The sequence below is a fragment of the Cnephaeus nilssonii genome (assembly GCF_951640355.1).
Source record: "Cnephaeus nilssonii genome assembly, chromosome: 5".
NCBI classification, from domain to species: Eukaryota; Metazoa; Chordata; class Mammalia; order Chiroptera; family Vespertilionidae; genus Cnephaeus; species Cnephaeus nilssonii.
The window spans coordinates 53,227,251-53,253,263 of NC_137076.1; the positions used below are offsets into that span (position 1 = coordinate 53,227,251).

The 26,013-nt window shown below is 44.2% G+C and overlaps 1 protein-coding gene across 3 annotated transcripts in view; it reads left to right on the forward strand.

Moving 5' to 3' along the window:
• Nucleotides 1–1,469: 1,469 nt before the first annotated feature.
• Nucleotides 1,470–26,013, forward strand: part of LRBA (LPS responsive beige-like anchor protein) — a 563,043-nt gene continuing 538,499 nt past the window's right edge. For 2 of the 3 annotated variants that reach the window (XM_079771500.1, XM_079771502.1), the window contains exons 1-2: nucleotides 1,781–2,009; nucleotides 2,360–2,807. In XM_079771500.1, coding sequence (XP_079627626.1) covers nucleotides 2,589–2,807 — 219 coding nt within the window. In that variant the 5' untranslated portion in view covers nucleotides 1,781–2,009; nucleotides 2,360–2,588. Of the gene's footprint in view, nucleotides 1,746–1,780; nucleotides 2,010–2,359; nucleotides 2,808–26,013 lie in introns of those variants that run through there. The other variant, XM_079771501.1, reaches the window with a different exon arrangement.

The following is a 26,013-nucleotide window of genomic DNA, read 5'->3' on the forward strand; positions in this document are numbered from 1 at the left end:
CCTATAGAAGTATTAAAGGTCACACCACACTCCTTATTCCAGATTTAGTCATTTAACCACCTGAACTATATAAACCTGGGGTGTTTAAAATAGTTTTTTTCAGCAATTAAAGAATGGCAAGCCACTGATGTTGCCTCTTACCCTGGCAATGCACGTTTTACTAATTCAGATCATGAGGAAAATGTTTACCTCATCTTCGGAGTATTTAAACCCACTTATGGAAAACAAATCTTTTAACACACATTTGCAATCACATGAGATTTGGTGCAGCTGAATTCATTTTAGTATTTTAAAAAGGTAACACTTCTCTAAACATTCTTGGGCTTATCTTTTCTTACTTGCCTCCCTCCTCTCAAATTTCCATGTGAAAGTTAAAATTCAGTTTGCTTTTCAAGCCCATCTCAAATATCCCTCTCTAGGAAACTATTTCATCTCTCAAATTAACATACAGTACTTTCTTTTGTTTGACCCTCACCTTTTGCTTCTCTTTCATATTAGGGAATTGCCAGTATTGTAAACATTATTATTATTTTTTTTAAAAGGCCTTAGGACTTTTAAGAGTCATAAGGGTGAAAAACCACTTTCCTGTTTGGTTTTCAACGAATACATGAGGAAGAATGCTTTGCTGTGAATTGTGGGAGTGCAGGGGAAGGACCCAGATGACGGCGATCTGGGCTGGTTTCAATCCTAATATAATTTATCTTTTAAAGTAATCCCGAGAAGGAGGAGCATCTAACTTTCACACTGGAAAATCACTAGAGGGGAAAAAAAACACACACCCCTTCAGAGATGTGCAGGCAAACTGCACCCCGCCTCCACGCCGTTCAAAGCAGCTGCCTCGGGAATCTTCCCTTCCTTAGAATGTGGGAGCGGTTTGGTGCGACGGCAGCTGCAAAGCAACGAATCCTTCCCGTTCCTCGTGGACACGACCCCCCCCCCCCCCCCCGCCCACCCCCTTCCAAATGGTGGCAGCTGCCGGGGCATCCCAGTGGGAATCTCTTCCCAAGTCTTCGCCGACAGCGGCGGGCGGGCAACAGCTGAACGCCGTCCGCGGTGGGGGCTCTGCTCCCCTAAGACGCGGACTGCCGCCTCGCTGGCTCCAGCGCTGCCACCGCTCCGGCTCGCCGCGGTCCCTCGGGTGTTCTTCTCCCAAGCCCAACCAGACACCTGGGCAACGTGGGGCGGGTTCCCTCCGCGCCGGAGAAGCTACGGCAACCACAGAAGGAGCGTCAGAATCTCCGGCTCAGCGCCTTCCCAGGTCAGCGGGTGCGAGGCGCGGGAAGAGCCGGCTCCTGGAGGGAGAGGCCTTTCCTCGCCCGGCCCGGGGCACACCTGGTGCCGCTGGGGCAGCGCGCCCCACTTGGGTAAGTGTCTCACGCGGTCCTGCTAGCGCGTCCGCGCCCGGCGCCCCCGCCCGCCCCGGACCCCCCTCGGCCGCCGGCGCGTCCCCACCCGCCTCCGCCCGCGCACGCGCACGCCGCGCCCGGCAGCCTCGGCGCTGTCATGGCGGCGGGGAGCACCGCCCGTGGGCACGGGGACGGCCGCGCGAGCCCGGGCGGGGCTGGCTGTGCCAGTCGCATCCTCACCGGCGCCGGCAGCCTCCGTCCCGGCGGCCGTAGCGCCAGCGGCGGCTAGTTTTTGCAAAGGCTGACCGGAGGGGTGGGGGCGGACCAGGAAGCCATGGAGTTCTGTGCAGCCGCGGACTCCCGGGAAGCGGACTAGGGAAACTTGGAGGCTGCGACCAGGTGCACTGACCTCCCTCTCCCCCCGCCCCCCGCTCCCTTCTCGCGGCCTCCGCCAGGCCTCCCCTCCCCTCCGGCCACAGCACACCTGCCGCCCTCCTCTCCTCGATGGACCTCAGGTGCCGGAGAGGTGCTCCACTCCTCCCCCTGGGCTGAGCGAGGAGCAGAATCACCGCCCCCTTCCCCCGCCTTTTCCTGCCCGGATCTTCGCCGCCACCTCGTCTCGCGGCTCCCGGGCGGGGGTGAGCACGGGTCCGGAGGATCTGGGTGAGGAGTAACTTTCTGCCTCCGGGGTAGCTCGTGGGGGCCCCGTCCTCCCCTCCGGCCCCCCCCCCCCTCTCCCAGCGCCAGTTTCCCTTTCGGTGCACCTGTGAGGAGAGGCTGCCCTGCGCCCGGAGCCTGCGAGTGGGGGAGGAGGAACCTGTTCGGGAGCCGCCTGCACCCGCCTACCCTCTCTGAACCCCGCTCCTCGAGTCGGGGAGGAGCGGGTAGGGCTGCTCGTGGGGTCCCTGCAGTCACTTACTGGACGCGCCATAAGTATTCCCCTCCTCCCTTCCCCCCTAAAACACCCTAAAACAAAACCTAGCCTATTTAACGTTTATCTAATCTTCCAATAGGGTTTGGCGTTGTTGTCAGCCTCGGGGCGAGAGATTGGACAACTATTCTCCAAGAGGAGGAGGGCGACGCCAAGGACTTTCCACTTGGACTGCTTTTGGGGGTTCTCCGCAACTTGGGGAGAGGGACCCTTTCCGTGTTTTTTTTTTTTTTTTGCGTTGCGGTGTGCGTGCTCCTTGCTAGGGCAGCGACTGCTGTCCTGTAGTGACGCGAGCTTCTCGGGACCTAGCCATGGCCAGTGAAGACCCGAAGGTCCCATCCCCGCCGCCAACAGGTGATGACGGGGGCGGTGGAGGGAAAGGAGAAGGAAGCTCTGCCGGAGAGGGCGCGTTGTCCCTGACCCCGGGGCTCCCCATCAGGGGCATCAGAATGAAGTTTGCTGTGCTGACCGGACTGGTTGAAGTTGGAGAAGTGTCCAACAGGGATATCGTAGAAACTGTCTTTAACCTGGTAAGTGGATACCTGTTTCAAAAGCATACGTTCTTTTTTTCCTTGGGTTGAGGAACCAGCAGTTAAAGAGGGAGAGAGCCATGTGCTCTTTTACTCAGACCGAGGATGGCTTTTTTTTTCCATGGGTAGGAAGCACACGATTCTGCTGACCTCAATGAAACAGTGTCTTGTATCTTTCAAATGATGTCAAATGAAGATGCTCCCGCTCACTTTTGGTGCTAAGAAAGTAAATGTTGCTCATGGAAATATTTTGGGGCTTTCCAGAGGAGTTGTATTCTATAAATTGTTTTGGGAGAGACGCATAAGTAAGTTTGCATTTCTCTTTGACATGTCGAATAAGTTCTTGTGACCTCTTTTTGGACTCGGGAAGTTAATGTAAGTGGGTAGGGCTGCCTTTTGACTCTGCCTAAGTTATAGTTTGCTATAAGTTTTGAACACAAAATTTTGTTCATAGGGGTTGATGAAAGATAAATTTGCTGCAAAGTTAGCATTTATTTTCAATCTTGACCAGTCCTATTTTTAGGCATAACTAACAAATATCAAATTTTGGGATGAATGTAAGGTTATATTGTGAAAATGGAATGGCAGTTTACTTTTATTTTTTAAAATCTATTATTGATTTTAGAGAGGAAGGGAGAGGGAGAGAGAGAGACATCAGTGATTAAGTCATTGATAGGCTGCCTTCTGCACGCCCCCTACTGGGGATCCAGCCGGCTACCCAGGCATATGCCCTGACAGCGAATCCAACAGTGTCCTCCTGGTTCATAGGTTGAAGCTCAATCATTGAATGGTTGAATGGTTATTTGAAAAGAGAATTTTAGCAGATAGGATAATCTTTATGTTTTTTTAAAAAATTCATGTCTAGCAATTAGCATATTTGGTCACTGGAAGTTGCTGGTTATACCATTATGAACTATGAATGTTATTTTATAAAGATGGACATGCAATACTTTCCTTTTCTGTTCTTAGAAATGGTTTCTTTCTTTCTTTTTTTTTTTTTTTTAAAGTTTTTTAGTTTTTATGAGTTTATTTGAGCCAAACTGATGACATATGCCGAGAGTAAGATCTCAGATGCTCCAGAAATGGTTATTTTTAATGAGGGCTTTTCAGATTTCTTTATTCCAACCTCTGTTGCCCATCAACTTTTTAAAGAATAAAAAGTAAATTTAGCCTTAAAATACTTCCTCCTCTTCCACATAATCACCTGTGTTAGAACATAACAGATCAGAACAAATATGAATGTGCAGTAGTTGTAATAATTATTTAGCACCTTTCCTCGTAGCCTCTATGTTTTCAAGGTTAGGCTCGTTTTATTTCAGGGCAGTTAATTATTTCCTTCACTGCACCTTTGCTAATAGTCTGGTCACCTGCAATACAACTTCTAGAATGAGAAAATAGCTAGATGAAATTCACTTTTGGAATATGAAAACTTTGAACAATAGGGTATTTCTCTACCAGTTTGTTGTATTTGGAACTTAGGTATAAACACCTATAGACCCATGTTTTTAACTATATATTATGGAAAATTTCAAATACACAATAAAATAGAACGGTATAAATAGTATAAAGAACCCTGTTATCTTCAACAATTACCAGTGTTTTGTTGGATTGTGTATGTGTGTATGTTGAGGGGGGAGACTTTAAAAGTTTGTGAGCCTTGCCCTGGTGGGGTAGCTCAGTTGGTTAGAGCGCTGTCCCCATACTGGTTTGGATTTCAGATCAGGGCACATATAAGAAGTAACCAATAAATGTATAAATGAGTGGATCAACAAATCAATGTTTTCTCTCTCCCTTCCTCTTTCCCTTCCTTCCTTTCTTTCAATAAAAATCAATAAAAATAATATTTAAAAATAAATTAAAAGTTTGTGAATCTCAAGGAGATAAGTGGTAGATTGATATATTCCTTTACTTCAAAATAGAGACTCTTGAATTGAAAAGTTTCCTTTTCAGGTTTTTCCCCCCCTTTATCGAAACCTCTTGTACCTTGGATGAACACACAGCTGTGATAGTGATAGATGGTAATTAGTTGTTTGTGTGTGAAAGACAACATTCCTCTGGCAGAAAGAAGATTTGAACTGCTCTGTTCTTTGAATCACTTGCATTTTATCATTAAGGAAAATTAAAAAGTGTGGTAATAGTTGCTTATATGCTGCCCAGAACTGTAGGCCTGGTAGAGATTTTAAGGTTATTGGTTAAGTCCCTCACAGTTGTATGTTTGCAGGATAATAGATGCTCCTGTAGAAGGAGAGGGAAAATCTGTTCAATTACACCCACTTATCACCATCATTCTCTTCTCATATAAAGCAGAGAAAGTTGCTGAGAGGACTGGATTAGTTCCTTTCTTTCCATTCTCTCTCTTTTAAAAAAAAAAAAATATTTTATTGATTTTTTTTTACAGAGAGGAAGGGAGAGGGATAGAGAGTTAGAAACATTGATGAGAGAGAAACATCAATCAGCTGCCTCCTGCACACTCCCTACTGGGGATGTACCCGCAACCAAGGTACATGCCCTTGACCAGAATCGAACCTGGGACCTTTCAGTCCGCAGGCCGACGCTCTATCCACCAAGCCAAACCGGTTAGGGCTCCATTCTCTCTTATGATACTTTTCATGCTCCTTCATGGATATCTAGGGTGTTGGCCAGTTTTCAGAAAATTTGGGGAGCTGAAATGTTGGGAATTTGGTAATTTAGTTCATCTCAATGTTGTTAATACAGGTGCACCTAAATATTTCTTAATTGATGGTTGTCAGCCTTAGCCTTAATTCTGTTCAAGGACGGGAATTGCACTGTTATAATAAAAGATTGTTTTACTTAAAAAAATTTAAAAATATTTCAGAGAGGAAGGGAGAGGGAATGAGAGATAGAAACATCAATGATGAGAGATAATCCTTGATTGGCTGCCTCCTGCATGCCCCACACATCAAGCCTGCAACCTGGGCATATACCCTGACCAGGAATCGAATCGTGAACTCCTGGTTCATAGGTCAAGGCTCAACCACTGAGCCATGCTGTCCGGGCTAATAAATGATTTTTATTTTTATTTTTTTGAATTTTTATAAAAGGTTACTTGAGCCAAAATGAGGACAGATGCTTCCAGTAATAATGTGATTTTTAAAAAGTTATTACTACTTACCAGGCAATGGGCCAGGTGCTTTACATGTTTTTTTTTTTAATTCTTCATACCTCCTGTTATTGTGCTTTGCTTTGTTGTGCTTCATGGGTGTTTTTTTTTTAACAAATTGAAGGCAAGACCTTCCACCAGCAAAAAGATTACAACCTGCATTATTGTGATACTGGTTTTATGTGGTGGTCTGAATCCACAATATCTCCTAGTTATGCCTGTGTCTCATTTTACAGATAAGGATACTGAGATACTGAAAGGTTAACTAGATTGCCTCCGATTTGATGATTCTGGGAATGGCAACCTTTCCAGGAATATATCTGTCTCTTGAGTTGATGGAGAATTGTTTGATTCCCTGGCAGGTGTTTATAGTTTAGGTATAGCTTTCCCCAATGTAAGGGCACAAAAATCATTGGTCTTGCTAAATGTTAATGGTGAAACCTCTATCAGTACATTCAATTTCTTATTTAACATTCAAATAGATTTTAAAAAACTGCTTTAAAAACACCTTAAAAGTAAGAGAACATTTTCATTTTTTTCACTCAGAATGAGGATGTAGAAAGTTGATCATTAGCTTTTTTTTACAGTCAATACATTGGGTTAAAATTTCTAAAACTGTAAAAGTCGAATGTAGACTACAGAATATATAATACTAGAGGCCCGGTGCACGAAATTCGTGCACGGGGTGGGGGCAGCGGGGAGTGTGTCCCTCAGCCTGGCCTGCACCCTCTCCAATCTGGGACCCCTCATGGGATAACCAGCTGTTGGACATCCCTCTCACAATTCAGAACTGCTGGCTCCTAACCGCTCACCTGCCTGCCTGATTGCCCCTAACTGCTTCTGCCTACCAGCCTGATTGTCCCTAACTGCTCCCCTGCTGGCTTGATTGCCCCTAACTACCTCTGCCTCGGCCCACACCTGGTACCCAGGATTCCCTCCTCCAGCTGACCACAGGCACCCAGGATCCGGGCTTCCCTCCCTCTGGTCAGCCATAGGCGCCCAGGCCGGCTGCAGCCTTAGGGGATGGTGGACAGGGGGCTTCGCCTGTGCTGCAACTGCAAGTGCTGGCGCCCAGGACTGCAGGGTGGGCGGCTTCTTTGTCTCCCAGGCCACAGCCAGCCACAGGTGCTGGTGCCCGGGACTGCAGGGTGGGCGGATTCTCCATCTACCATGCTGTAGCCAGCTGCAGGTGCTGGCACCTGGACCACAGGGTGAGCGGCTTCTCTGTCTCCCAGGCCACAGCCAGCCACAGGTACTGGTGCCCAGGACCGCAGGGTGGGCGGCTTCTCCATCTCCCGGGCTGCAGCCAGCCTCAGGTACTGGGGCCCGGTTTCTCCATCTCCCCCAGGACGTGGGGCAGGTGGACATGGGGTGGGCAGCTTCTCCAGCTGGCTGTAGCCTGGGATCATAGGGCAAGCGGCTTCTTCGTCTCCCAGATCGCATCCACCCTCAGGTACTGGCACCCGGTTTCTTGTTTCCCCCGGGACATGGGGAGGGCGGCTTCTCCAGCTGGCTGCGGCTTGGGATCACGGGGCAGGCGGCTTCTTCATCTCCCAGGTCGCAGCCAGCCTCAGGCGCTGAGGCCCGGTTTCTCAGTCTCCCCCAGGAGGTGGGGCAGGTGGACCCTAGGCTTCTGAGGCTGGCTGCAGCCTGGGATCATGGGGCAGGTGGCTTCTTGGTCTCCGTGGCTGCAGCCAGCCTCAGGCGCTGGGGCCCAGTTTCTCCGTCTCCCCAGGACATTGGGCAGGCGGACCTGAGGCTTCTGAGGCTGGCTGCAGCCTGGGATCATGGGACGGGCAGCTTCTTCGTCTCCCGGCCGCACCCAGCCTCAGGCGCAAGGCCTGGTTTCTCCGTCTTCCCAGGACGTGGGGCAGGTGGATGTGAGGCAGGCGGACCTAAGGCTTCTGAGGCTGGCTGAGGCCTGGGATCATGGGGCAGGCGGCTTCTTGGTCTCCGTGGCTGCAGCCAGCCTCAGGCGCTGGGGCCCAGTTTCTCCGTCTCCCCAGGACATTGGGCAGGCGGACCTGAGGCTTCTGAGGCTGGCTGCAGCCTGGGATCATGGGGCAGGCGGCTTCTTGGTCTCTGTGGCTTCAGCCAGCCTCAGGTGCTGGCGCCTGACTTCTCCAACTCCCAGAGACCTGGAGAGGCTGGGGGGCGTGGCTGCCGCCATGTTTTCAGTTTAATTGCATACTCACTCAGATTGGATGGTGGGCGTGGCTGGGGCGTGGCTGGTGGGCGTGGCTTGTGAGTGTAGCGGAGTGATGATTTGCATATTACTCTATTATTAGATAGATGACTAAGTAATGAAATACTGTAACAATATAAGCCCTGTCAACCTTCCATCTAACTTAACCAGTATATTACCAATATCGTTGATTCCTTCTGTGTGCTTCTCTTTTCACCTATCTTTACAGGATTTTTCATTAGGGAGTTCACACTATTATCCTATATAATATTCTATATAATAAAAAGCTAATATGCAAATCGACTGAACTGCGGAACGACTGATTGCTATGGCATGCACTAACCACCAGGGGGCACACACTCAATGCAGGAGCTGCCCCCTGGTGGTCAGTGCGCTCCTACAGGGGGAGCGCCATTCAGCCAGAAGCCGGGCTTATGGCTGGCGAGCGCAGTGGCAGTGGTGGGAGCCTTTCCCGCCTCCACGGCAGTGCTAAGGATGTCCAACTGCCGGCTTAGGCCCGTGGGGAGCGGGCCTAAGCCGGCAGTTGGACATCGCCCGAGGGCTCCTGGACTATGAGAGGGTGCAGGCCAGGCTGAGGGACCCTCCCCCCCCAGTGCATGAATTTTGTGAACTGGGCCACTAGTTAGCTATAATAACATTTTGCATTGCTTTTCAGAGAGGGAGCGGGGAGGGAAGGGGGAAGAGAGAGAGAGAGAGAGACAGAGATAGAGAGAAGCAGCCATGTGAGAGAGACACATCGACTGGTTGCCTCCTGCATGTGCCCGACTTGGGGTCAGCAGGGAATCCGCAACCCAGGGATGTGCCCTTGACTGGGAATCGAACCTGCAATCCTTCGGGGGGTGGGGGGGGGGGAGAGAGAGAGAGAGAGAGAGAGAGAGAAGGGGATGCTCTAACCATTGAGCCACCAGCCAGGGCTCAGGTCTTTTATTAAAATAAGGTTATGTTCCCAAAGGACTTGTATGCATGCATATTAGCATAACCAATGGACACAGATACTGGGGCAGTGGGGGCTTGCCTGGGGTGGGAATGACTTGAGGGGGGTCAATTGGGGAAAAAGGAGACATACATAAAACTTTAGACAATAAAAACACCCCCACAAAAATGTTATTTAAAATAAAAAAATAGGTTATGTTTATTGATTCTCTTTGACCTATTAACTATTATAATAAAGTTGTACTGTTAAAATTAAATAAACTCTGATCCCCCAGAATTGTCCAAATTAGTGGTAGAGTTATATGGTAGAGCCATATAACTTGAGAAGTCTTTCTCTACAAAGTTCTGCTTCCCAACTTTGCTAATTTGACTTGCACTCACTCTGCTATAAAGTCCTTTGAAATTTACCACCCTTCTTGTAATTCCTTTTGCAAGTCTGTTTTACAGATAAGTTTTGATTAATGTTACACCTGTGTATTCAAGTGTTTCAAACTTCTGGTCAACTTTTATATTTTTCTGGTTGCACTTCAAAACCATTTTATTTTTGTCTTCATCTGTATGCTGATGTTATTTGTCAAACGTTTGGACCCAGAATAATTAATGTATTGGCATGTTTTCAGGAACTTGATGCTGAGGTTAAGGCTTCTATCAGGTATTTAAAGGTATTCATTGTTATTTAATTCAAGAATAGTGTTTCTCATGATCTGGTGACAAATGCATGTTTTCATGTAATTTTGTTTGTTTAAAGAGTATAAGAATTTAATTAAAGCATTGATGCTTAAAAGGTGGAATATAATTTTTTGTTATGGTAGTATCCCCTTATCTGCAGTTTTACTTTCTGCAGTTTTAATTACCTGCAGTGACTCGTGGTCCAAAATGAATGAAGAGAAAATTCCAGAAATAAGCAATTCAAAAGCTTCAACCCTTACCCCAGTTAGTCATTTAGTAACTGTCTCATTTATTAGTGCATTATTGTAGTCCTTATGATTAAGTAACCTTTATTTTATTTAATAATGGCCCCAAAGTGCAAAAGTGGTTTTTAAAAAATAGTTGTATAGGAAAAGCATAGTCATCCACTGAGGGTCTTAGAACATATTCCCCATGGATAAGAGGGGACTACATGGATATAGGTCCTGCTACATATTAACAGTGTGACAGCTTAATGCTTAGAGGAGTTTAGCACATCAAACAAAGCCTCTGTTAGTATTGACTATGCTGAGGGTGTACTTGTAGACTTAAAGGGCAGCTGCTATTCCATTCTAGCTGATTGTTGTTTTACGGTAACGTGGGCCCAATGGTGTAATACCTTTTGACTTTTCAGGAATTAGAAATCTAGATCTTAAAAACATTAAAAATTATTAAAATACAGGGTGGGGCAAAAGTAGGCTTACATTTGTTCATGTGGAAAATAATACAATCTATACCAGTGGTCGGCAAACTCATTAGTCAACAGAGCCAAATATCAATAGTACAACGATTGAAATTTCTTTTGAGAGCCAAATTTTTTAAACTTAAACTTCTTCTAACACTACTTCTTCAAAATAGACTTGCCCAGGCCGTGGTATTTTGTGGAAGAGCCACACTCAAGGGGCCAAAGAGCCGCATGTGGCTCGCGAGCCGCAGTTTGCCGACCACGGATCTATACTAATAAGAGGGTAATATGCTAATTAGACTGGGAGACCTTCTGGATGTCCTTCCGGTCAAAGCCATGGTGGCGGGGCAGAGGCAGAGGCGGTTAGGGGCAATCCTGCCAGGAGGGGAGGGCATTTAGGGGCAAGCAGGTCGGCAGGGGGGGCAGTTGGGGGCAAGCAGGCTGGCAAGGGGGACAGTAGGGGTTGAGCAGACAGGCTGGGGGGGCAGTTGGGGGTGAGGAGATAGGCAGGGGGTGGCTGTTGGGGGCGAGCAGGCAGGCGGGGGGGCAGTTGGGGGCGAGGAGGCAGGCAGGGGGGGCAGTGGGGGCGAGCAGGCCAGCAGGTGGGGGCAGTTGGGGCAGGCCAGCAGGTGGGGGCAGTTGGGGGCGATCAGGCCAGGGGGGGCAGTTGGGGGCGATCAGGCTGGCGGGGGGGGGGGACAGTTAGGGGCGATCAGACTGGAAGGGGTGGCAGTTGGGGGCAATCAGGCCAGCAGGCAGAGTGGTTAGGGGCAATCAGGCAGGCAGGCAGGTGAGTGGTTAGGAGCCAGCAGTCCCGGATTGCAAGAGGGATGTCCAACTGCTGGTTTATTGGGCCTAAACCGGCAGTCAGACAGCCCCCGAGGGGTCCCAGATTGGAGAGGGTGTAGGCCGGGCTGAGAGACAGCCCCTCCCCCCGTGCATGAATTTTGTGCACCGGGCCACTAGTCTGTATATATAAAAAGCCAGCAACAAGAACTCCGTAATGACCAGAATGACCGGTTGCTATGTTGTCCACTGAGGTCAGCTGACCGGCCCAGTGGGGAGGGTGGGGCCGGCTGGCTATCCTCCCACAGCCCTTCCCCAAGGCCGGCCCTGCCCCTGATCGGCCTCTCCCACCCCAATTGGCTGGCAGCCCCTCCCCCCAGCCAGCTCCGCCTCCAGTCACCCCCTGCACACCATTTGGGGGTGGGCTAGTTGGCCAACCTCCCACAGTCTCTCCCCCGGCTGCTAATCCCCGATTTGCCCCCACCCCATTTGGGGGCAGGGCCGGCCAGTCCACCGCCCACAGCCCCTACCCAATCGGTCCCCCCCACCCCAATTGTGGGCGGGGCCTGCTGGCCAATCGCCTGCGGTCTCTCCCCCCAGCTGGCCCGGCCTGGCCCTGATCAGGCCCCAATCGGGGTGGGATGGCCGGCCAACCTCCCACTGTCTCCTCCTTCCGACAGGCCTAGCCCCGAACACTCTGATTGGGGCTGGGCCGGCCGGACCCACCCATGCATGAATTTGTGCAGTGGGCCTCTAGTCCTATATAATAAAATGCAAATCAACCGAATGGCGAAATGACTGGTTGCTGTGACATCACTGACAACCAGGGGACAGACACTCAATGCAGGAGCTGCCCCCTGGTGGTCAGTGCACTCCCACAGGGGGAGTGCTGCTCAGCCAGAAGCCAGGCTCATGGCTGGTGAGCGCAGCAGCAGTGGCGGGAGCCTCTCCCACCTCTGCAGCAGTTGGACATCCCCTGAGGGCTCCTGGACTGCGAGAGGGTGCAGGTTGGGCTGAGGGACTCCCTCCGAGTGCACAAATTTCGTGCACCGCGCCTCTAGTAATTAGTAATTAATAATACAAAAATAAACTGTGTTTTGTGTACTATGTGGGACATAAAGTCACTTTTCAAGCTTTTATACAAACCTTAATTAAAAGATATTCATTGAACATGTTTTTATTCTGACGTGTGCCATAATGAGTTTAAGGATTACCCATGAGTTTAAGGGTTACCCTTCTAGAAATATACTTGCCCCAGATCAATTTGTACTTCATGTTATAAGTAGTAGAAAACTTGAACTTGTTTGAAACATAGTAAAAAGGATTTATAGCAGTGATGGGCAACCTTTTGAGCTTGGTGTGTCAAACTTCGCCAAAAAACAGCATAACTCGGGTAGTGTGTCACTTTGAGGAAAAAACTAACTCCAAGACTCTAGTCTCAAATGTTTCATCCTCAGGAGCAGCAGATGTTTCATCCTCAGCATGCGGCTGCGTGTCATCAGAAATGGCTATGCGTGTCAGTGCTGACACGCGTGTCATAGGTTCACCATCACTGATTTATAGACTGATTTATCCGGAATTCCAAAGGTAGGGCAAGACTTAGAGTAACACAATAATATTCAAGACCAGTTTCTTTCCATTTCTGTTCTGCTTTCTATGATGTCAGCTTCAATCTGTTGGTGTTCCTCTCACAGTTGTAGAATGGTTGCCAGTGGCAGTTAGGAGAGAGAGCCTCTCGTCCTAACATTCCAAACTATTAGAGTCCTGATTGGACCTCTGAACAAATGACTGTGGCCGTTGAAATGTGTTGATTGGCTTAAGCAAAACTGGGCCAAATGCTATACCTAAGGATAGGATTAGTTTTTCATACCTGGGCTGTATGGCGAGGGGTGGATACAAAAATAAAAATCTGGATAAGACAATGAAAGGGTCAGTGGATGCTGGATAAGCAGCCATGACGTCCACTAGTCTCCTTTTCAAATGCAAAATAATAAAATAGGTTTAAAGGTATTTCTATAAAGAGGAAAATACTATCCCAACACCCTTTTGTGATCTTGAGCAAGTTTTTATAACTTCTTTGTGTCTTAGTTTCCCCATTTGTACAATTGGGAAACCACATTATAGTGAGGTTCAAAGTAGTAAATACTTGTAAACCACTTAAAATAATGTGTGGCACATTAAATACTATTACAACTATTTGCTATCCTATATAATAAAAGCCTAATATGCTAAGTGTCTGGTCGTCTGGTCAACCGTTCAACCAATCAAAGTGTAATATGCTATGATATGCTAAGGCTGCTCAGCCACTCATTATCACGTGCACTGACCACCAGGGGGCAGACGCTCCTACTGGTAGGTTACCTTGCTGCTGGGGTCCGGCCAATTGGGACTGAATGAGATGGGCCGGAAACGCCCTGGAGCCCTCCCACAGTCCCTCCCCAGCTGGCCAACCTCTCACGTCCCTCCCCAGCCCCGATCATGCACCAATGGGGTCCCTCGGCCTGGCCTGTACCTTCTCACAATCCAGGACCCCTCAGGGGATGTTGGAGAGCTGGTTTCGGCCTCATCTCGCAGGCCAGCCTGAGGGACCCCACTGGTGCACGAGTTCATGCACCAAGCCTCTAGTTATCTACACTAATAAAAGAGAAAGATGCAAATTGACTGTACCTTCGTGACACCCACCAGCCAATCAGGAGTGAGTATGCAAATCAACCCAACAATGATGGCAGGTTAGTTTGCATATGCCAGCAGGCCCCGCCCCAGCTGCTCCGGGCCTCTGGGCAGCATGGGAAGGTGGAAAGGCGGCTCTGGGCTGGAGGAAAGGCATTGCCGGCAGCCAGGGGAAGGAAGGTCTATTCTTGCACGAATCTTCATGCATCGGGCCTCTAGTCTATATATATAAAAGCTAAGTGACTGTCCGACCAGTAGCTATGACGTGCAATGACCACCAAGGAGCAGACGCTCCGACTGGTAGCTATGATGCGCACTGACCGCCAGGGGACAGATGCTTAACGCAGGAGCTGCCAAGGTGCAGTGACTTGGCAACAGCAGTTCTCGGGTGATGCACCCTGGAACCAGAGAGGAGGGAGCCCAATTCTGGGGTGTGTCATCCGAGAACTGCCCTCTCACAATCCGGGACCCTTTGGGGGATGTCGGGGAGCCTGTTTCGGCCCGATCCCCGCAGGCCAAGCTGCCGGAGGGACCCGCTTACTCTGCAGACGCCCTTCAAGCTGCGGCTCTGCCCCATGTGCGGCTGGCCTGGGAGGGACCATAGGAGGTTGGCTCCAAGGTGTGTCCGGCCCTTCTCGCCTAGCCCAATCCAGCCCCACCGGCCACCTTCTAATTAATTTCCTTTCAATGTGCACAAATCTGTGCACTGGGGCACTAGTAATATTTATAAATTTAGGTAGTTGCAAACATCATATTCTAACTTTTTTGTTTCTATATAACTAGTATTAGCGCTATTGGTTCTATAATATACTATGTAGTTCTTGGAATTTATTTAACAGCCATTGTGATTTTCTTACAAGTGACTTGTTTTTAAACATCTTTATTGAGGTAAAATTCATAGTATAACTTGTTTTAAGTATACAGTTCAGGGATTTTTAGTAAGTTTACAGAGTTGTGGAGACATTACCACAATCTAATTTTAGAACATTTACATCCTTTGTTCAAGATGTTTTATAGTTTTAGCTCTTAAATTTAGGCCTATGACCCATTTTGAGTTAACTTTTGTATTCCGTGAAAGAATGCTCTGATAAGGGTCTAAATTCATCAATTCTGTATGTGGATATCCAATTGTCTCATTGCTATTTTTTGCAAAGGGTATTGTTTCCCATTGAATTACCCTGAGCACCTTTGTCCGAAACCGGTTAACCATAAGTGTAAGGATTTATCTGGACTGTCAATTTTTCCCCATTGATTTATAAGTCTATACTTATACAATTACCAAACTGTCTTGGTTACTGTAGCTTTGTAGTAAGTTTTGAGATAGGGATGTATGTTCTCTGTGTTCTTTTTCAAAATTGTTTTTTCTAGGTCCTTTGCATTTTCATGTGAATTGCAGAGTCATCTCATCAATTTTGTAAAAAAACATCACACTGGAATTTTGATGGGGAGGGTTGAATCTGTTGATCACTTTGGAGGAATATTGAGTTTTACAGTCCATGAATATAGAATGTCTTTCCATTTATTTAGGTCTTCCTTAATTTCTTTCATCACTGTTTTGTAGTTTTCAATGTATGAGCAGATGAATTATTTCTGAGTAATTATTTTTTGCTCTTAAAATGCTTCTGTTGGCATTTTGTGCATTGAAATTTCCAGAGGAGGAATAAATATTTCAAAGTATATGAGTAGATATTATTAGATTATTCATTAATGTTGATGATTAAAAGAAATTTGGGTGAATTGGTAGATTTTTAAAACTAATTTATAGTTTCTTAGAAGTAATAGAATCCATCATTTAAGCCCCTGCTGGTAATGTAGTCTTCTTTCCATTGGAATTGGTTTATTTTAAACTGAGAAATCATTTGTGAGTTGAAAAATCATAATTTTTTTTCCTGTTTGTTAATGAATACAAAAGGAAACTAAGTGAGCTTTTTGTTTCTCATACTGACTTAGCTGACCTAATCTAGTACATTTTTATATTATGAAGTATCTATTTTTATCACATTTATTCTTAAACATATTTTTAATAGTTTTTGTGTACTTGACAGAAAAAATGTCCAGGATACATTTTTGTTTTATATTACTTAGTTAATAAATTGTTTGATTAATTTTTGTTCCTCTAGAACTTTTCACAGTGATTGGAACTTCAAAAGTGCTTGTGAAATTATGTGGAAATGTCTTAATCTTTTCATCAAATATAATCATTAGTAAGTTTAGTTTCTATTGTCCTTTTCTGCAAAAGGTATGTTGTTAGTGCACATTTCTTTTATATTCTCACTATTATAAACAACTTGTCAGGCAGTTTGCATTTTTTATTGTACAATTTTGAGTTACCTCAATATCTGTTTTACCCCTGATAAGAACAAATTTATTAATTTATTTTCAAAATAGTCTCTTAAGTCTCTTTTAGTTTTTTTCCTTCTACTCTAATATTATTTTATTAGTTCTCATGTAATTGGATATATACTCAGAAACCCAGGTGTGGATTTCTAGTGAATCTTTGGCTTAAAAGCTGTTGGGACAAAATACAAAGTAAAAAACAAAATAAAGGAAACAGTAAAAAAAAACCCCACAAAAAACTGTTAAGATTATACAGTTTTTTTTCCTAAATGATTAATTTCATAAAAGTTTGCTGATTTTAGATTTTTAAAGATGTTTTTATGTGGCCCTAGCTGGTTTGGCTCAGTGGATAGGGCATTGGCCTGCGGACTGAAGGCTTCTGGGTTCGATTCCTGTCAAGGGCACATGCCCAGGTTGCGGGCTTGATCCCTAGTAGGGGGTGTGTAGGAGGCAGCCGATCAATGATTCTCATCATTGATATTTCTATCTCTCTGTCCCTCTCCCTTCCTCTCTGAAATCAATAAAAAAAATATATTTTTTTAAAAAAGATTTTTTTTTGAGTGTGTAATTGTGTGTCTTTTGATTCTTCAAAGATTTAATTGAGTTTGTCCAAGATTAATATGTGGTATTGAAATGTACTTTTGTGAAGCAGAGATTTCTTGTCGTTGGAGGTTTTAGAGGACTTCATATTAGGGACTTTATAGAGTGGATTCTTACTTAAGGTAGGAAATTGGACACCAAATGACTCCCTTCTAAGGTTATATAAGTATCTGGTGTTCATGCTCCAACTTTAGTTGTCTCTATTGCATCTGGGTCTTTGCATGTATTTTTCAAAATTCTATTATTCTGATTTATCCCATTAATCTTTTAGGAATTTATGTTCCATAAAAATTGAAGTTTTAGAGAGAGGTGTGGGGCTGGATTTTCTATGTATACTCTTACAGAAAGATGAAAAATTGATGAGGTTTTGATTACTTATATTGGTTAGAGATAAATCTATTGCTTGAGAACTGAAAAAGAGTTTTCTCATTGCCTAATAAGATCTTTGTTCAATGGATAATGACTTCATTGGAGTGGTATTTTTATTTATAAACTACTAGAGGCCTGATGCATGAAATTCGTGCAAGAAAAGGCCTTCCTTCCCTTGGCTGCTGGCACCAGCTTCCCTCTGGCACCCAGGACCTGGGTTTGGCTCACTTATGGTTCTTAATCAATTTTCAGACATTCTTGGGCAGGATCAGTTTTTTATATTCAGTGATGGTGAGTTGATCTATGGCTCTTGAGTGGAAAAATATACCAGCTGTACCGGTTAATAATGCGGATTTTGTAATCAAAGAAAACACGATAATTTCAAGAGAAACATCAAAAGTGCTTTATTCAAAGTAATGTCCATTGCTAGCTACACATTTCCCCCATCTTTCAGGTAATTTGTGGATACCGTCCCAATAGAACTTTTCTTGTTTTGAGGCAAACCATTCAGAGAACCAATTTTCCACTTATTCGTACATTTTGAAGTGCTGCTCAGAAAGTGCGTGTGCCATCGATCGGAACAAGTGGTAATCTGAAGGAGCAAGGTCTGGTGAATACAGCGGGTGGGTTAATACTTCCCGGGCAAGATCTTTTAACGTGTCTTTAACTGGTTTTGAAGTGTGTGATGGTGCGTCATCATGAAGCAAAATTACTTTGCCGTATCTTCTGGCCCATTCTGGTCATTTCATGATCAAAGCATGGTTCAAATAGATTATTTGTTGTTGGTAGCGATCAGTATTAATGGTTTCACCTGGTTTTAGAAGCTCATAATACACCACACCTTCCTGATCCCACCAAATGCAGAGCATTGTCTTCTTTCCGAAGCGATTTGGCCTTGCAGTCGGTGTTGATGGTTGACCTGGATCAACCCATGATTTTGTGCATTTGGGATTGTCAAAATAAATCCACTTTTCATTGCCAGTCACAATTTGATGCAAAATAGTCTTTCGTGCCGTTGAAATAACATTTTACTGATGACTTTTCGATTTTCCATTTGTCTTTCGTTCAGTTGATGTGGCACCCATTTTCCTTCCTTTAAAATCTTTCCCATTGCTTGTAAATGATCGGAAATTGTTTGCTGAGTAACGTTTAATCTTTCTGCGAGTTGTTTTTGAGTTTGACACGCATCTTCATCCAATAATGCTTGTAATTGTTGGTCTTCAAACTTTTTTGGTTGACCTGGACATTCTTTGTCTTTCACATAAAAATCATCACTTTTAAAGCATTTAAACCAGGGTTCACAAGTATCTTGAGATGGAGCATGTTCACCATAAGCTTCCCGAAATATTCAGCAGGACTTTTCTTCAAAATAAAGTAATGAATTAAAATTTCCCACAAATGCTCTTTTTTTGGCACGAAATTTGACATTTTTAAATGTAAAAATATCTCTGATGTTAACACCTTCAGCAAATTTGACATATGAAGTTTTGAAGCTTGTTATCAATACAACAAAATAGCATACATATCAAATGGCATATATATCAACATATGTATAACTCAATCTATTGAAAAAATCGGCATTATTAACTGGTACACCTAGTATTGATAATTTGTATGCTTCCCCCCAACAGTGACTAACAGTTATTATCCTATATAATGAACAGCTAATATACAAACTGTCCCCTTGGGAGTTTGACCTACTGGGAGTTTGACCACTTGCTATGACGTGTGCTGACTACCAGGGGGTGTCGTGGAACGAAGCAAGGCCCTGGCCGGCAGCTGGCAGCTGGGGGATGGAAGGCCCTGGCCGGCAGCTGGAAGGCCCCGATATGCCCTGGTTGCTGGCCAGCCCTAGGGACCCTACCCATGCATGAATTTTGTGCACCAGGCCTCTAGTTCTATATAATAAAAGGCTAATATGCAAATTGTCCCCTTGACTGGGAGTTCGACTGGGAGTTCAACCGGTTGTTCGACCAGGGGACGGGACTGGCTGGCCTACTGCCCACGGCCCCTGCCCCCATCTTGCCCAGCCGGATCGGCCCCAATTGGGGCAGGCTGGCCAGACCACACCCGTGCATGAATTTGTTATGTATAATTGTTTAGACAAAGTAAATACTTGTTGAACCATTCATAAAATAAAACAGGAATTACAGAAATACTTCTTAACTGTGAGAATAGTACAAATGAAAACATAAACAGGATGTGTAGATTAAGTGTCAGTAACAGACATTGTTTGCCATGTTTGTTAAATTGGAAAGTAATATAAGCACAGAGGATTAAATTGCTCAATATTATGCAAATAGAATTTTAAAAATCTGAGTAAAATATCTAAAAACATTCGTTAGTTTTCAACTTATTTTTTTTTAAGTCACTCATGAAAACTTTTCTCTCGATGGCATGTTTTCCATTTTAAAGTTGTTCAAGAAGCCACAAAGCAAATTGAATACTAAATATTTACCCTGATTTTTCTATACTTAAAAAAAGCTCTTTATACTTAAGCGTGCTTTTCTTTCATTTTTTATTTTTGTATGCTTTTGAGTTGTTCCACTTTACATTCCCCCCAACAATGTGTAAGAGTGGTAGAGCATGTATACAAGGGCATGAATACTAGGGGGCGAGAATTATTGGGAGCCATCTTAGAGCCTGTCTACCATACTACCTCTCCCTTACTGATTTCTTAATTCTATCTCCAGGATCATCCTTACTTATCCCTCCTTTTTTATTTAAAAAAATATATTTTTAGTGATTTCACAGAGAAAGGGAGAGGGAGAGAGAGAACCATCAATGATAAGAGAGAATCATTGATCAGCTGCCTCCTGCACTCCCCCTACTGGGGATCGAGCCTGCAACCTGGGCCTATGCCCGTGACCTGAATCAAACCCGGAACCCTTCAGTCGCAGGCTGACGCTCTATCCACTGAGCCAAGCCAGCTAGGGCTACTTATCCCATCTTTTGAAGCAGAGTATACCGATGTTTCTCAAAAGGTTTTAAAGGAGCTCTTTGCATGAAATATTAGTTTTAAAGGTCACAAACTTTCCAAAATTGCTATGAAATATAATCATAAGAAATACCTTTCTATGGAGAATTGAGTCAGAAGGTGAAGGGTTTGTGTGCCCCAGCACCTTAAGAGCAAGGGCTGGTGCTAAACATCTGGGGACAAGGGTGCCCTAGGCCAGGGCTTCATTCCCTGTCACTCTGTTGTTTCCACTGCTGGCTTGATTTCAAACCTGCCTGCTTGCCTGATATAATAGAGGCCAGCTGTGGCCAGGTCTTTTCCTCCTCAGCAGAGTAGATACCTAACCTATATTCCTTCCCTTGCAGTCTTCTCAATGCCCTGCAGGCACCTAAACCTTCTTTGAACACCAGACTTAAAAACAAATAATTTAACCACATTTGAAAGCATTTACCTTATTAGCTTGAATATTTGTTATACTATTTTGGTAACATACTGATGCTCTTGAGAACTATTGAATTAGGTAGTATAATTTATCTATTTGCTGAATATCTGTAGATTGTTAGGTTTTGGGTTCTTTAGTCTAATTTCTATAAGATTTCTTTTACCTCTTGTTGTTGGGTTATCAACTATCATTTTCTTTTCCCCCTCATTTTTTTTTTTTTTTAAATTTTGGTAAAGTATATATAACATGAAGCTTACCACCTTAACCATTTTTAAGTATACCAATACTGTTCAGTGATATTAAGTACACTCATGTTGTACAACTATCATTACCAGACGGATTTCATCTTGTAAAATTGAATCTTTGTGTTCATTAAATAATAACTACATTCTCCACTCACCCCAGCCCCAGGCAACCCCCATTATACTTGTCTCTATGTATCATTTTCTTTTTACCATTAATGATTTTTATACTAACAAAAATACAAAGTAGAGAGTAATATTTTTACATCGCAGATTTCAATTTTTGACATCTTAGAAGAAATTTAGAGGAAACATGTGACAATGCTGGACCAGCTTATGGTGAATGATTTGTGACTTACTTGAAGGTACTGTATGTGACAATATTAGTTCAGTTCAGTTCTTTTTTTACATTTAATAGTTCAATATGAATGCATTAAAAAAAGGATATTCACTGAATTCACATTTGGTAGCTGCTAGTTGGAATGGAAAATTTTAGAGAAAGTAGAAAAATCACCAGACTGGATAATTCCTAGGAAATTAGTACACAGTTTTATTTCCCCCTCCCATTTCCATTATGCACCTGTCATTTGTGTAAATACACAGGTCACAATGTGGGTTTTAAAATTGTTTTCCCAGTTCAGTGAATTGCCCGAGTTTCTTCCATTACATTCATAGTTTCCTGATTCACTTGGCTATACTGATAAGCATTGCCCTACATTCTGTGGCTTCTTTGTTCATTATCTATCCTCTGTAGTCGTTTATTTGACCCATCTTAGCTCCTTCCAGAAGTAGAAATGCAGTGGTAAAGATTATGGAAATTACTAAAGAAAGCTGTATTTTTAATTCTGTGGGTTTTCTTTTTGTCAAAACATTGTAACATGCAGTCTCTGGTAATCCTAGCATTTTTATGGGGATTTCTCTAACAGTTGAATTGTGCTTTTACTACTTACTGTGTTTGAATCTCAGATTTACTATAATCTTATATTTTTCTCCTTTTCTTTAGTTTGTTTTTTTATCAGCATTTAATATTGGATGGTAACTTATAAATTAACCAATCTAAGAATTTTCAGTTCCCTCTAAGCCTAGTTTTCAAGGGGGATTTTATTTTTTGAACATTTAAAGCCCATTTCAAGTATATTAAATATTATAAATAGCTGTACATTGGTTTTCTTGCTGTATATATAGGTACTTTTACAGTTGTAATTAAGCACACAAATTATAGAATGAGACTTAAGGAACAATGAATACTTACAGTTTCAATTGCTTGAAGACCAGATTGGTAATATCAATCTCCTGTACTTCTAAGTAGTCTTAATTTAGTGTACATGGTGGGCCTTCTGTGTTTTTCCCTAAAAGCTTGTTAGTTGCATGAAGAAAACTTACTGAGTTGTTTTTTTACCTATTCACTTACTATTTTTCACTCACACTAAGATGCTATTAATTGTAAAATGCATCATTTTATGCACTACTGAGAAAGAGATAACATTATTTAATTCTAAAACAATGCTTTCTTATCTCTTAGACTTTTAAAAAACTTTGTTAATAATTGCAAACTTAAAAGTTGCAAGAACAGCCCTAGCTGGTTTGGCTCAGTGGCTAGAGTGTCGACCTGCAGACTGAAGGGTCCTGGGTTTCGATTCTGGTCGAGGGCACTGCGGGCTCAATCCCCTATGTGGGGCATGCAGGAGGCAGCCAGTCAATGATTCTCTCTCATCATTGATGTTTCTATCTCTTCCTTTCCCTTCCTCTCTGAAATCAATACAAATTTATTTTAAAAATGTTGCAAGAACATCTGCATATTATTGTTTTACTAATAGATTCATCTATTAATAATCTATCCCATTTGTTTTATCATTGCTTGCTTCTCTATACACGTATGCACAGTTTTTTTCTGACATTTTAAAGTTGAACATACTCCTAAATGTCATAGTGTATATTTCTTAAGATGAGAGATATCTCTTACATAACCAAAATATAATTTTCAGCTTTAATTATTCAACAAATTTAACTTTGATACAATATTTTTAATACACCATCCATATTTCATGTTTTCTTGTGCTTTTTCCTTCTCTTTCCATTAGGATCCACTCTAGGGTCAGGTACAGAATTTACCTATTGTGTCTATTTAGTCTCTTTTAATCTGGAATATTTCCACAGCCTTTCTGTTTCCTTTATGATGTTGGTTAATTTAATAATACAGTCTTTTTATTATTTAATAGAGTGTTGCTCATTTAAAAAAAATATTTGCCCATGATTAGGTTCAGGTTATGAATTTCTGATAAGAATTCTACATAAGTGACGTATTTTTCTTAGGGCATCAAATCTGGAGTCCCGTGGCGTTCATTTGGTTTTCATTATATGCTTGAGGTGTCTGATTTCTCCATTTTATAGCCATTATTTTTACCCTTGCAATTTATAAACAATCTGTGAGGAGATGCTTTAAAACCATGCAATTATCTTGTTCCTCAGCAAAATTTCTGACTAGATTTTGCATCCATGGATGATTTTTACCTAGACAAATCTCTGTAATGATAGTTGCAAAATGATAATTTTTAAATTCTAGCATTCACTTCACAGTTACCAGTCAGCCCTTGACATTCTAACATAGCAAGAATCCTCTGTCTTTATTTATTTACTGGAGGCCCGGTGGATGAAATTCGTGCACTGGCGGGGGGGGGGTGGGGTGGGTGGTTCTCAGCCCAGCCTGCACCCTTTTGCAATCTGGGACCCCTCAGACATCCCTCTCACAATCTGGAACTGCTGGCTCCTAACTGCTCGCCTGCCTGCCGGCCTTATTGCTCCTAACCACTTGCCTGCCTGCCTGATCGCCCCTAACTGCCTCTGCCTCAGCCGCTGCTGCTGCGGCTTTGCCTGGAAGGTCGTTTGACTGTCTGGTCTAATTAGCATATTATGCTTTTATTATTATAAATTTATTTATTTATTTATTTTAGATATATGTTCTTGGATTCCTATTTTTTCTAGTTGTTAATTTATTATTGTTCTTAATTATTTTGATGCTCAAATTTTTATGAACTTCTGTACATTATGAGATGATTAATGTTCCAGGCTAATCTTATACCTCTCCTGGAATGAGCTACTTTTCTGAGGAACTTAGGTTCCTTTCTGTAGAGTAACCTTAGGATTTAGGTGCTAGGTGTCCTCATTATTCTGGAAATAACTTTGTTTCTGGGTTCCTTCAATTGACAGAGGAAGAAACATATGCATCTATATGTGTAAATATGAATATCTGTGTACTTACATACACACACATTCATATTTAATTTTATATTAGTGGCCTGGTGCACAAAATTCATGCACTCGGGACGGGGGGGGGGGGGCGGGCGTCCCCTGGCCTGTGCCCTGTCACAGTGTGGGAGCCCCGCGATCCATCGCCCCAAAGAGGTAGGCCCCACCTACCCATCCGGGGCTCCTCGATGGATTGCCCCAAAGAGGTAGGCCGGAGCCGGGTGAGGCCTGCGGACCCCTGGTGCAGGCACACAGAGGCCCCCACGCATCTGCAGACCCCTAGGCCGGCGCAGGGGGGCGGGGACGTGAACCTCATGTCCCGGGCTCGTTTTCGGGGGCAGGGCCGCGAGCTTCATGTCTTTGGCCTGGCACAGGGGGCGGGGACACAATCCTGACATCCCAGGGCCCGTTGCCGGGGTTGGGGATGTGAGCCTCATGTCTCCAGGCCGGAGCAGGGGGCGGGGACGCAGCCTGCTGATCGGTTGTTATGTGATGGCGTCCTGACCCATTTGCCATCTTATTCTATTATTAGACTAGTAGCCCGTTTGCACGAAGATTTGTGCAATAGACCTTCATTCACCTGGCTGCCTGCACCAGTTTTCTGCCGGCACCGGGGACCCAGGCCTTGGCTGTGGCCACCGCCTTCTGCCTTCTTTCAGGGTTGGGGCTTGGCCCCGGGCGGTGGCCTGTGGCTCGGCCGCACCCAACATCCCTGCTAAGGATCGAAGGAGCTGACCCCCAGTGGTTTCCTTTGATCCGTGCAGGCTCCCCGCTGGTGCCCAAGGCCGGGAAAGCCTCCGCCCGAGGCTTTCCCGGCCTTGGGCTCCGCCACACCCCAACGTCCCTGCAACGGTTTCCTGGTGGGCGTGGTTGGTGGGCATGGCTTGGTTGGTGGGCGTGGCTTGGGCGTAGCGAAGGTGCGGTGAATTTGCATATTTGTCTATTATAAGGTAAGATATGCTTACATGTTTGCGCACCTGCGTGCACACACACATCTTTTAGAATTTATGAGTTCACATTGATGTCTACAAACCTAGTCCATCTCGATAGGATTCTTGCTTATTCCTCTATTTGTTATTTGTATATCTCCTCTACAGTGAGCACCCTAGCTTCCAGAAGTATCTATGTATCTCATACATTCAGTTCTAAAATAGTTTTGGAATTGCTGTGCATATATACTACCACACACATAAAAGCCCACCTACCAAAATGAATCAGAATTTGTTTGCAGTTCAACCCCTTAGTCTGGGGGTATATATTTACAGTTGACCCTTGAAAAACATGGGGTTAGGAGGTGACTTCCCAGGCAGTTGAAACTTTGCGTAAAACTTTTGCCTCTCCAAAAACCTCACTACTAATAGCCTGCTGTTGACAGGAAGCCTTAACGGTAACATAAACAGTCTGTCAATACATATATAGTATGTTATATGTATTATATAACATATTCTTACAATAAAATAAGCTAGATAAAAGAAAATGTTATTAAGAAAACCATAGGCCCTAGCCAGTGTGGCTTTGTGGTTAGAGTGCTGGCCTGTGGACTGGAGGATCAAGAGTTTGATTCCAGTATGGCACATACCTGGATTGCAGGCTCAATCCCCAGCGCTGGTTGGGGTGCATGCCAGAGGCAACCAATTTATGTGTTTCTCTCACATTAAAGGATGTTTCTCTCCCTCTCTCTCTCCCCCTTCCTTCCACTCTCTCTAAAAAATCAATGGAAAAAATATCCTTGGGTGAAGATTAACAAAAAAAACAAAAAAACAAAAAAGGAAAGAAAACCATAGGAAGAGAAAATACATTTACAATACTGTACCATCTTTATTGATACCATAAATTTGTTGTCTGTTTATGAGATCAATCATGTCAGTCAATACCTACATCAATATATATTGTCTTATGTTGTAGAATTGTGCACCTAAAACCTGC